The 13,233-nt window shown below is 32.7% G+C and overlaps 1 protein-coding gene across 1 annotated transcript; it reads left to right on the top strand.

Moving 5' to 3' along the window:
• The first annotated feature begins 5,679 nt into the window (after nucleotides 1-5,679).
• Nucleotides 5,680-11,473, top strand: LOC122605283 (DNA polymerase eta). Its single transcript, XM_043778191.1, has 17 exons — nucleotides 5,680-5,795; nucleotides 7,243-7,363; nucleotides 7,474-7,585; nucleotides 7,684-7,851; nucleotides 8,157-8,321; nucleotides 8,455-8,558; nucleotides 8,633-8,752; nucleotides 8,912-9,035; nucleotides 9,211-9,324; nucleotides 9,427-9,639; nucleotides 9,738-9,846; nucleotides 9,930-10,051; nucleotides 10,159-10,201; nucleotides 10,286-10,416; nucleotides 10,510-10,609; nucleotides 10,720-10,902; nucleotides 11,197-11,473. Exons 1-17 carry the CDS (start codon nucleotides 5,720-5,722, stop codon nucleotides 11,238-11,240), a joined length of 2,049 nt encoding a protein of 682 aa, XP_043634126.1. The 5' UTR covers nucleotides 5,680-5,719; the 3' UTR covers nucleotides 11,241-11,473.
• The last annotated feature ends 1,760 nt before the right edge of the window (nucleotides 11,474-13,233 follow it).

The following is a 13,233-nucleotide window of genomic DNA, read 5'->3' as shown; positions in this document are numbered from 1 at the left end:
TAATAACAATAACATAAAAACTAAATGTTAAATAATAATAATAATGATTAAATAAGAACAAACTATATAAATAAAAAAACCATTTTGGTCGTCAATCGTAAGTTTTTTTGGCCATAGGTTTGTTTTTGGGTTTGGAATATGTGAGGGTTTTTTTTTGTTTGAGAATATGTGAGGGTTTTTTCTAGGTCGTATATATTGATAAATAATTTTTGGGAGAATTTAAAGGATAAAAAAAGTTTTTAATTAATAATAAGGTCGGCCATTTATTAAATTAAATTAAATATTTTAAAAAATAGAGAATTAGTAAAAAGACAAATCAATATATAGTTGGGATACAAACCGATGTATTTATGTTATAAGAAAATCGAAGCATGCTGAGCAGGTGGTTGATGAAGTAGTTACATAGAAGACTTCAATAATAATTGTAACATCCCGAACTTTTATCTAACGGTTGACTTGAATCGCTAAGTCAACACCTTTTATCCGTTAAGTCTCTAGGAGATTTAATGCTTATATGTGGATAATGTGATATATGTGTGAGGCTTCAATGCCTTAATAATGTATATGTTAATGTGTTTATGATGTCAAAGATGATTAATAAAGTTAAAAGTGTTTCCGATAGGATTGGTGAGTCGTTAAGAGTTCCCATATGTCTTAAACGAGCAATTAGGTCACGAAACGAGCTATAAGAAAGTACAAGGGCCTAGATGTTAAATCTTGAAACATGCTCCAGCTGATAAGGGACTTAAGTCACGTCCCCTATGCCCTAAAATCATATCCAAAACTCTTGAGAAAGTTCACACACAAACCCTAGAGTATCTCCTCAAGTTCTATGCGATTCAGAAGCAATTCGATGGTGGTTTCTTCTAGTTTTCGATCCGTTAATCCCTCTTACAGGTAAAGCACGATCCCTTGATCAATTGAATAAGTTTTTCCATAGGGTTGTTCGTTCCTGGCCATGAGGGTTGGTATGATTTAATTGCAAAACGTGTATCGATTTCATGTTATACGGAGGATTGATGTTTGTAAAGGATCAAGGAATCAACTGATGGATTAAAGTCATTAATTGTACCATAAAAGATGTTAGTTTAATGTCTCCAGGTCGATTTAAGGGGTAAAAGTCGTATAGGATTTGATTGGGAGCTAAAAAGGGTTGAAATCTGATCTGCACAGCGATATTGCCGATATGCACCACGGTACCTTCGTGACCATTGTTTGGTGTTTTGGTTCTGGACCACGATACCGCCGAGACCACACCAAGGTACCTTCGTGACCATTGCATAGTCTTTTGGTTGGTGTATTCTAGAGCCTGATATCGACGAGACCACTAATGGTATCGGCGATATCATACATCAGAGTTTCCAAAGTGTATTTAAGTGTCTAGTTGACTTATATTTCAATCATTATTGTACCATAGGTTGACGGGAACACTTGTCAAGTATGGTAGACTTATTTGATGACTCTTGTGCACTCCATTGAGGTAAGATACACTACTTTAACACGCTAAGGGTTCAACAAAAACATAGTTTTCATATAATAACTTCCCCAAATGGTATATTGTTTGCTTATGCATATTAAAGCTTGAAATGCTACTCATAGATATGTGACGTTATGATATGATATGAAATGCTTTGAGTTGTTATGAAATACATTATGAAATGAACTATGTTATGCAATGAAAGATGATATGTAATGATATGTTATGAAATGTCATGCAATGATATGAGATGTAATGATATGATATGAAATGATATGTAATGTCTTGAGATGAATTGAAATATGATATATGTTGATGATATGTGAAATGTGCATGGTTACATGGCTTGTTCATCTAGTTCACTAGACTTATTAAGTTGCCATGACACGTGCACGTTTAAGGGTCCAAACGTAAAAGATGATATGTGATGATGTTTAGGTAACGTGGACACCTAAACTATATGTGATGTAAACCGAGCTCGTAAATGACGTGGGAAGTGTTAAGCTTAACCCGTACTTGCCCTTGCCTGACGGGTGCGTATATGTAGTTGCTTGGGTGGCTCCTTGCAACATAATTACGTGGTTTGAGTATCTCCGGGTAGAGTGATTACCCACCAATGTCTTTGAACATACGAACTACTCCTGGATTGGCTTGCCATTCCCTAACGACATTGATGGACCGCCGTAAGGCTTATCCATCTAGTCAGGTGTGAGGTTCCCTGTTAGGTTTTATGACCTCCTATACATAAACTTACATCTTATATGTGATGAGTGACTTATGTCACGCCTAATGAAAGTGACTTAGGTCACACTATACGATGATGCTTATATGATATATGTGAAGTAAAAGATGACTAGACACATCTAGGGTGATTTCACATATTATGATGATGTTTGATGCAATGATATGTTATGGATGATGTGATGCATTGATGTGATATGTGCCTTAACGATTTAATATGACTTTTCTATAAAGTTAATGGACAAATGTTTTATAACCTATGTGTTATCTTACTTAGCTAATTCGTTAGCTAACACTTGCTCTTTTAAAATGTGTTGTTCCCTCAGGTCCAACATTAGTGAGTAGGTAGATGTGAGAAGACATGAGGCATGGGTAGATGATCTTAAAGTTGGCTATAGTTTACCCATAGTGGTTGTTCGCTTTAGTCATTTGCTTTATGTTTAGATAATAATGACTTTTATTGATAATGTAATCGGTTGTTTAATGTTGGGCAACCGATGGGTTTTCATTTGAACTTATTTTGATGATATGGCTAGTAACACCATTTAATGAATAAATCAAACATATTATACTGGTTTGGACTTTTAAAGTTTACTTCCGCTTTTTTTTTACGCCGTTAGGCGAAAGTTTTTGGAAATCCATGTTTTTAAATTATGTGTATTACAATAATAAACCTTAAACATTAGTAATAATAAACCCTAAACCCTAAAAATTAATATAATTAATGCATATAAATCAAAAAAAGAATGTTTAAGATCGAGATAAAAAAAAAAAAAGAATTGGTAAACTATTGACATACTTAGAAGAAAAAATTAAACATAAAAGTTATTGTAGTTATCAAAATTGATAGAATTTATAACCGGTTAAATCAAAAGGATTTTAATATTTTACCATGTTGTTGGCCAGAATACATAAACAAATCGTGAGGTTTTTTTTTATATTGTATAAATATAATAATTTCTGGGAGAGAAATAGATTTGTTTTTTAATTGAATAAGAATATATATAAAATTTTAATTAAAAAGATATAGAAAAATAAAGGATTAGTTAGGATTTATAGTTAGGCTCAAGGAGGGAGATTAGAGTGCTAAGTGTACCCCCAATCCCTTATTTTAGTTATAGCCTCTTTTAGTTATATTATAGATATCTTTCTAACTTTTGTCACGAAAGTTTCATTATCTTATTTTTTACCACATAATTTTTGTTTTTTTTTAAAACTTTTGTCAACCACACGAAACTTTTAATCTTTTTACTTTTTGTCACAAAACTTTATTTCTTATACTTTTGGCACGAAAGTTTTGTTTCATTTAGTTTTTAAACTTTCATTTTTTTAATTTTTGCCACGAAAGATTCGTTATTTTTATTTTTTATCACGTAAATTTACTAAAGCTTTCGCCCTTCTACTTTTGCCACATCACTTCCGCCTCTTTTAATTTTCGCACAAAAATTTTGTTTTATTTACTTTTTATACTTTTATTTTCCTAATTTTTGCCACGAAAGTTTTATTATCTTACTTTTCACCATATAACTTTTGTTTTTTTAATTTTCATCAAGCTTTTTCCATTCCTGCTACGAAACTTTTAACCTTTTTACTTTTTGTCGCATAACTTTATTTCTTTTACTTTTCGCACGCAAGTTTTGTTTTATTTAGTCATTACAAATAATGTTGTATTTGTTCACACTTTTAGTTAGTGTGAACAAATTAAAAATTTTGTCATGCTTTTATGTGTGTAAAAATATATAGAATTAAAAGTGTATAGAGATTTCTCCACACTAAAAAGTGTGTACAATTAAAAGTTCACACTTTTTAGTGTGGACTTTAATAATCATTTTGTAACACTTTATTTGTTCACACTACCTTTTTAGTTAGCGTGGACAAATGAGGTATTACAAAATGATTATGAAAGTACACATTAAAAAGTGTGAACTTTTAATTTTACACACTTTTTAGTGTGAATAAATTTCTATACACTTTTAATTAACTTTTTCAGGGCAACGCCCAAAGACTATGGGATGACCAATGCTTTATTTGTCTTTTCTTATGTTTTTACCATGTATCCACGATTATTGTAACTTGCAATGCGGGCGTTGAATCTCTTTGTTGCTAAACATTTTCCCTTTTAATATAGCAGCAAAAACATAAACAAGAATGGTAATTGAAAAAGTAAAAAGTTGATACGATGTTTACTTTGAAAGTCCAAAGCATACGTGTTTTCGACTTTTGGGGTACGTGACACTGACAAACCTTACACCCAACAGACATATTACTTTATTCTTGTGATGGAGGGTTTCAATGTGTGTTGATCCGAATGGGTCATTGTTTTTGACGTAAACTTAGATGACTGATTTTCAGACGTGTAGTACTTATTGGCTATAATTTTTCGGTTATTTTTATTTTTATTTTTTTTATCGGAATCAGGTAGTTGTTATTTTGATAAGATGAAACCCAAAGTTTTTATGGCCTAAGACATAGGGGTGTTTGGTAGGTAAGAATCATAAAGAATAAAAATGCAGAAAAAAATAAAAATGATAGGAAAAAGAATAAGTATTTAAAAAAAAAATATTACAAAATAAATATAAAAGATATACAAAAACTAAACAAATTATTATGAAAAAGGTAATTTAACAAAATATAATTATTCTATAATAATATAAATAACTAAAATAAATTAGAATAAAAATCCATGAGAAAAATAATAAAAAAAAAAATTGTAACTTATTCCATTACCATAATTCCTTAAAATCTTGGAAGGAATGATGCAAATGGAATTATTTCCCACTTCTACCTCATTTATTTCATTTCTTAATGTAACCAAATAAAAGAAGTTATTCTCATTACTTTTTACCATTTTCATCTTACCAAACACCCGACATAGACTCTTATACACGTTTTTGATTGGATAAGTTTTGTTATAAGGAAAAAATAAAGACACAAATAATATAACTCGACATCTCATAAATTTTTCTCTAAAACATTTTGATTTTATTTGAAAAACAATAACTTAAAATCAATGTTTTAAAAACTGGTAATTTAATCATACCAGTGTGGAAAAGATTTCCGGTATTATCGGTATTATCGGAATTACCGGAAATACCGGCCGGTATGTCTATTTTAATTTATTTTAGCATTATTCTACAAAACTTGTTACAATTTAACGCAAATAGTAAAAAATAAAATAATATTATAATTCACTAAAAAATAATAGCAAATTTTAGGTATTTCATAACAAAATATATGGTTTAAAGTTCACAAATAAAAAACTAACATTAAAGTATCATAAAATTTTATTAAAAACAACTTCAAAAAAAAATAAATATAAATACCGAAAATACCGGAATGGTAATACCGGGATTAAAATTACCGGATTTAAATACCGATAATACATTTTAAACATTCCTTAAAACTCGACCCGTTTCTTTTTTCTACCCATCTTAAAACCCTTCCTTTTGCTTTCTGTAACTTCCAATTTGGAGGGAAAAATTAAAAGGCAGCAAGAAGAAGATGCCGGTGGCGCGACCAGAAACGTCTGATTCCAGAATTATTGCTCATGTCGACATGGATTGCTTTTATGTTCAAGGTTCCCCCTTTTCTTCTCTTTTCATTTCTGTATCTATCTATATTATATATATATATATACATACACACACTTAATACTTGTATAGTTGTATCTATTACTTAGGTTTTCATTATTTATATTTATTATATTTATCATACATATAACTGTGAATTGTTCCCCACTAAATTACTATCCAATCATGTGATAAAACCCATAAATCCTTTAAAAAAATGATTAATTTTTCAAGGTTTATACTAATTTTAGTATTCTTGAAAATGTATTTAACTTTAGTCCAAATTCTATTATATATTTATACTATATTATAAAGCAGATTTCCTCTAGATTTTCAACATTCAACTTAAATTTTCAATATTGAATTTAAGTACCTTTCCCCACAATGCCCCTCCAATCTATTCTATTTTTACTTAAAATACCCTTTATCTCTCCTCAAATCTCAACCAATCATTTTTTTTTCTCTCTCCTCCATAAATCATTTTATTATTCTATTTCATTTAAAATCTTTATATCAAAAACCGTACTATAAAAATTATATGGGTGTCTTAAAATTTTATGCTCTTTCATTAGAGTGGTCATTCGATATACTTATGACGAATTTTTAAATCTAAGGGCGGAGTCCGTACGGCTAAGGCCGGAGCCCGTCAAGTAGATCACCCCATCACCGCCGCTGCCGCCGCCATTACATCACCATCTTGCCATCACCTCCATCACCACCGCAACGCGCGGGTACTGTTCTTGTATATATTAAACTTAGAATGCTTATATTGTGTGGAACTTAAATCTTTTAATAAAATTTGAAACTTTTCTTGGAATTGATATTGTTAATGTTGTAAGAGCTGGGAAAAATTCCTCTAGACCATCTCAATATAAATCTTTTTTTTGCCTCTGGGAAGTTTTTTCATCGAAAAATGTTAATTTGAAAAAACGATACACACTCGTCAGTTCATATGTTTGGCTTCTATATATAGGAGTGTTTGTTTTCGGGAGATGTATTGTAAAAGTGGCTTCTATGTAGGGTTGGGTTCAGTTGTGATTAACTCCCAAATGTGAGATAATAAATATTGAATTCCACATGATGTTTTACATATTTAAAAACCTTTTCTTTGTACAAAATTTTCATTGAGAAAGTTCTGTTATACATATGACGTGAAGGCTTAACCGTAAGTGAAATCATTGATATCATAACTTATATAAAATGTTCACAATGAAGTTATACTATAACAGATTTTTTCATTACTTTGAGTATCTTATAAGGATTGTGATAAAAAGGTCAAAAATACTAATTTTGAAGGTGTGATAAGTCATTTAGAAGTTTTATCTTTTTGATCTTCTCACATAGCAGGGTTGATATCACCTGATCCCAAGACTATATATATATATATATATATATATATTCTTTCAGCTCATTGTATCTTTGGTCCTCTTTGATGGTTTTACTTTTTTTTCTTAGTGGAGCAACGAAAACAACCTCATCTAAGAGGTCAGCCAACGGCTGTAGTACAATACAATTCTTGGAAAGGTGGAGGTCTGATTGCTGTCGGCTACGAGGCCAGGAAAGATGGGGTGAAACGGTATTACTCATTTTTAACATCTGGGATTTTATGTGACGTGATTCTAATTTTTTTTTTTTTGCATACTGAATTCTGGTAATCTATTAATACAATTCTTGTCTGGTGTTAAGCTCAATGAGAGGTGATGAGGCAAAGAAAGCTTGTCCACAAATTCAGTTGGTCCAAGTCCCTGTGTCTCGTGGTAAAGCTGACTTGACCATATATCGGAATGCAGGTTCAGAGGTTCATAAAGATTATAACTTTTGGAAGGGTTTAAGTTTTGCATCTATTTTGGGTGACCAACTGGTAGAAATCGATGTAATTACTTCAACTATTTGCAGGTTGTTTCCATTCTTTCAAGGAAGGGGCGATGTGAGCGCGCATCGATTGATGAAGTGTACCTGGACCTCACTGATGCTGCTGAAAGAATGTTGAAAGAAACACCATTAGAAAGCTTGGAGAGTATCAGTGAAGAAGTTCTCAAATCACATGTTTTGGGGCTTAAAGCGGTAAGACAACAAAGATTTTGCTCTTATATCAAATGGGTGTTATTGTCATCACATGTGAATCTATCTGTTAAACAATATTACATATACGTCATTGAGTTTTACGTCTCTTCTTTTTCTGCGTGCATGTTGTGGCTTCTTTATATGGGAGTGTTTCAGTGCACAAGTTTTCATTATTTTCATATTAGTATAGGAAGCATTGGTATACGTATTTGGTCGTGGAATGAATCATTTTTATCTTTATATTAAATGCCAAAAAGCCTGCAGAACTTTTTTTATTATTGGATTTCTTTCTGAAAAATGTTCAGGATGGAAAAGATGACAAAGAAACTGTGATGGAATGGCTGCAGCGGCCAGATGCTGATCACCGTGATAAGCTGCTAGCATGTGGAGCTATTATTGTTGCTGAACTCAGGTTGCAAGTTCTACGAGAGACTGAATTTACATGTTCTGCAGGGATTGCTCATAACAAAGTAGTTCTTTCTTTCTTTTTTTTTCTTTTCTCTGCACTCTTAGAAATAGTTGCATCACTAATATTATATGGACAGCATTGTTTTTTTTAAAAAAACATAAAATGTTACACACTTATTTTGGGGAATCTTGCAGATGCTGGCTAAACTAGCAAGTGGTATGAATAAACCTGCACAACAAACTATTGTCACATCCTCGTCAGTGAAAGATCTTCTTGAACCGTTGCCTATAAAGAAGATGTGAGTTTGTTACTTTGTACATAATTGGCGTGTTTTGTATCTACCTAATATCCTTCGCTGACGTGCCACCATAGGAAACAACTTGGTGGGAAGCTTGGGAGCTCTCTGCAAACTGACCTTGGTGTAAATACTGTTGGGGATTTATTGCAGTTTTCTGAGGAAAAACTACAAGAGTTTTATGGTGTCAATACCGGGTACATAGTAATCATTATAATATATGGAGTAGATAAGTTTGCCGCTGGTCATATAAAGTTTCCAGCAAACATACTATATTTATTCATGTAAAAAGGGTGCTTATCTTGTAAATATTGATTTATAGTAAATTGCTTTTCTTCTTTCCAAATATTTTCCAGCACCTGGCTGTGGAATATTGCGAGGGGTATTAGCGGGGATGAAGTTGAGGGTCGTGTGCTCCCTAAGAGCCATGGGTCCGGGAAGACATTTCCTGGACCTAGGGCTTTAAAAACTCTTTCTGCTGTAAGTATCTTAGTTACCATAATTTACTGGCATATGAACTGCTGCATCATTCTCTTTTAGATATATTATTATGTTGGTCTTATATGAAGAGTAGATATTGATTTTCTGCATCTTAGTTATCTTCTCAAGCAGTGAAGTCAATCAATGCTTGCTAAACTTGGATCTAACTTCTCAGGTTGAAAATTGGCTGAAAGAACTTTGTGATGAATTAAGTGAACGCCTTCAATCGGATCTGGAAAAGAATAAACGAATTGCCCATACACTTACACTGCATGCTAATGCTTATAAGGTTAGTATTATTTCTTCAAACTCCATTCTTGGTTCTTAACCATATTTTGAAGCATCTTATAAATTGAACATTTAAATGTCCTTTTTCTTGTACTTTTCGCAGTCTACAGATACAGATTCACACAAAAAGTTCCCTTCAAAATCATGTCCTTTGAGATATGGGGCAGGAAAGATGCAAGAAGATGCGGTAAATCTTTTCCAAGCTGGGTTACGTGAATACCTTGGGTCATACACAAATCCCTTGGCAAACCAGTGCGGTGGATGGGGAATTACTAATCTGTCTGTTTCAGCCTGCAAAATTGTTGCTATACCATCTGTAAGCAGTGTGTTATATCCTAAAAATATAACTTTAATGAAATTTTTATTTTTTTCACGTGGAGTAATGTGATTCGTATGTTTTATGACTTTTACTAGGGTACTTCTTCGATCACAAGGTACTTCCATGGTCCTGATCAGTTACACGCTTCATCAGAACCGCCTGTTGAAAAAATTGTTCCTGAAGATGATAATTTATCACCATCAAGTAGCAACTCTTTTTTAATAATGGTTTCATAGATATTGTATCTGGCTTGTTATAGTATTTAATTATATAATACGTTTATCTAGGATCTGAAAGACCTTGTGTCTCTCATCAGACTGAACAGCAAACTGATTATGATGTGGAACCAACTTCAATTGCACATGATATCTCTAGTTCCGACAGGCATGAGAATGCATGTAAAGATGAGGTCTGGATTATTTGAATTTCTACTTTTCACATATCATAAGTTTTTCTATCCTGGAAATTTTCTGCTATTTTGTTGAAGTTACTTTGTGTTTCTCTTTACCAAAGCAGGCTAGTGGCGATTTCACTAGAGAAGCTTTCCAGTTATCTTCAGGTTCCCTTCTTATATTATCTTGCACTGTCTGCTGCTTTTTTTTTTCTCTGTTTTTACCTGTTTCCTGAGGCAAATTCTGTGCAGGAACTGATAGCTGTTCGACTTCGAAACAGAATGGACTACAACCAGGCTTACCTGAGAAAGAAACGAAGATAAAGCACTCAAATAATGAAATAAGATTATACAACCAGAAAAGAAAGACAACAAAAGTTAATGTATGTTTTCTTTTGATCTACTTTATATGCAATGGGTGGAGTGTACCACTCTACGATGCTCTGAGTTTATTCTCAAGATCCTACATGTTGCAGGGAACATCTTCCATCCTGAGATTTCTCCAAAGCAATGCTTACTCTTCATCAAAACAAGAAAATTCCAGTGCCTCTCAAGAAACAAATTGCTCACCATCAGGTATTAGATCAATTTCGGCTCAAACTTTTAGCAATAAACATTGTCATACTTGATTCGTCTTTTTCTACGTAGTTTAGTATCTGAAATGATAACTGATATACTCTTTGAAGGGGTAGAACAACCGAATAAGAAGGGTGAAAACTTGACCCAGAGTCAAAATGAGAGAACAAATACATGGAGTTACAATGTTAATGAAATCGACCAATCCGTGGTTGATGAGTTACCACCGGAGATACAGGAAGAACTTCGTACTTGGGTTCGGCCGCAGAAGCGACAAAACATTGTAAAACGAGGTTCTAGCATTGCTCACTACTTTTCCCCCAGCAGACACTAATAGAGATATCTTAAGTAATCCCCTAGGGCACATCCCATTATTTGTGCATTTCCTTTAATTATGTACCCGGCCAAATATATCTTGTACATATTTATAGATTATCGACTATTTTAATGCTCATACTTTCCCCAAGTAGGCTTCTTTATAATAGTTCTTTAAGGAAGTATTTGGATATGTAACTGGGCTTATTGCGGTTTCATAATAAATAAGCTCCTCAAATAAATTTAGCTCACCACCTAATTTTATGCTTCAGACTTCATGTGTTACTGGGGATTCCACCTGAGCCAACTTTGTTAACTTGGCTGGCAAATATAGGGCTCATCGGATAATCTGCATACCGTTGGAACCTGGAAGAAAAAACACAATAATTTTTAATTTGTTAGAATCAAAGATAGACGAAGATAAATCCAAGAAGAATAGGTGCAAAGTTTGATGTTACTCTAAGTTCATCTTTGACATTTTTGTTTTCTCTTATATGTACTCGTAATGAATTAAATTTTTACACTGTCTCGTTTTTTATGTTTGTGCACTACGATTCCTCAATTAAATTAAGTTTGATGTTTTTTGTTTTTGTTTTTTTTTTTTTTTTTTTGTGTTTTTCGATTTTTATTCCTGACCAGTGTTGTTTAGCGATCATAATGCATCAGGCAACATCACTAAAAGTATAACATATTTTTAAATACTAAGAACTTTTAGCATTACCATAAAATACCAAAAGTATAACATATGATGATGTGCCGAATTATTAGAGTGTATAAGATGGCGGCGACGATATGGTGGTGGAGGCGATTGTTGGTGTTAGATATGTAGATAATTGATGTAAAAGTTTAATGGGGATATTTAAAAAAATAAAAACATTAATATTGTAATTTTAAGTTTTAACATTAATGTTAAAAGAGTAGTGTAGATGAAAATATTATAAGGGTGTTATGTGAAAATATTACACAACTTTTTAACACTTTTAAAAATAACTTGTTATTATTTTTATTAAATATTACAGATTAAGCTTTGATATTAGGAGATTTGATTTCTATTTTAGCTATTCGAAAGCATAAAGGTTTACATCTTATTTTAGTGATTAGTTCAATATTTAAATTAACAAGCATGGTACCCGTGAAATGCGACGACAGTAGTGGGAAAGTCGGTCTGCTTTATTAGGGATTTTAGGTAGTTATGTAAAGAAAAAAAAACCAAAAAAGTCCAAGGGCAAATAAAGTATTTCAAAGACATAAATATTTAATACGAGATATTTGCTTTATTAGGGAGTAGAGATGTATTGTGATGTACTCGCGTAATGTCACGGCAGTAGCGCGACAATGGTCTGGTGGCGACGGCGCCGAGTAATGTAGGTTGATGTAAAAGAAATATTAAAGTTTTTTTTAAAAGGTAAGTTTTTGGTGTGATTGTGTTAATCAGTCGAATAAATGATGTAAACTAATTTATTAATGACAAATTGAGTAATTTCCTTATAACTTTTTTAACAAAAGAGTTTTATAAGGGGAATTGGGTAATATCTAAACTTATTCTTTTTTTAATTATTTATAACCAAGAGAGGGAGGATAATTTTTATATAGTAATAAAGAAGTAAAGATAACATATAGGGGTGTCGGGTGTGCAAAACTTAAAGTGAAAACAAAATTGACGGACAAATGAAAAGCTGAAATTAAAGAAAAAAAATAAATCAAAAACTATGGTTTAGGCTGTTCGGAGTGGGGGACTTTGAGGCTCCCCAAGCGAGGGTGACTTCCGACACGTGATGGGGGCTTCGTCAAAGAGATGCCTTTCCTTTTTCTTGGAGTGAGACTAATCTTTGGGGCTGCCCCTATTTTATTTTTTAAATCATTAAATATAAACAAAAACCAAAAAAATAAAAATTATATTATACACCACAACCACTGCCAATGCACATATCAGTATATCTATCTCTCTCTATTCTATCAATGGCTCTTGAAAACACAAACCCACGTCTTCATATCTCTATTCTATCGATCGATCTATTGCTATCGATCTCTTTGCCGATCAAAAACACAAACAAATCTCTATCTCTATTCTATCTCTCTCTCTCGATCTACTGATTGCAAACAAATTAAAAGAACACACCGGAAAGAAAGTGGAAGAAATCTCGTCTGAAAACTCGCCGGAAATTGATCTATCTATCTGCTACCGCCGGAAATCGATCACCACCACCGGTTAACCACCGCCACTGCTGCCGCCGGAAATCCCTCCCCTCTTCTTCCTTGCTAACTGCTGCCGCCGGAAATCCCTCCCTCACCACCGCCACTTCTTCCTT

This window comes from Erigeron canadensis, chromosome 6, assembly GCF_010389155.1.
Source record: "Erigeron canadensis isolate Cc75 chromosome 6, C_canadensis_v1, whole genome shotgun sequence".
In the NCBI taxonomy this organism is placed as follows: Eukaryota; Viridiplantae; Streptophyta; class Magnoliopsida; order Asterales; family Asteraceae; genus Erigeron; species Erigeron canadensis.
The sequence above is the reverse complement of the archived record's forward strand: the minus strand, read 5'-3'. Positions and strand labels throughout refer to the sequence as shown.

Coding starts and splice junctions, on each gene's coding strand:
- LOC122605283 (XM_043778191.1), top strand. CDS start 5,720: ATGCCGGTGGCGCGACCAGAAACGTCTGATTCCAGAATTATTGCTCAT. Junction 7,364..7,473: donor AGGAAAGATGGGGTGAAACG/GTATTACTCATT, acceptor TCTGGTGTTAAG/CTCAATGAGAGGTGATGAGG. Junction 10,903..11,196: donor ACAAAACATTGTAAAACGAG/GTTCTAGCATTG, acceptor TTTATGCTTCAG/ACTTCATGTGTTACTGGGGA.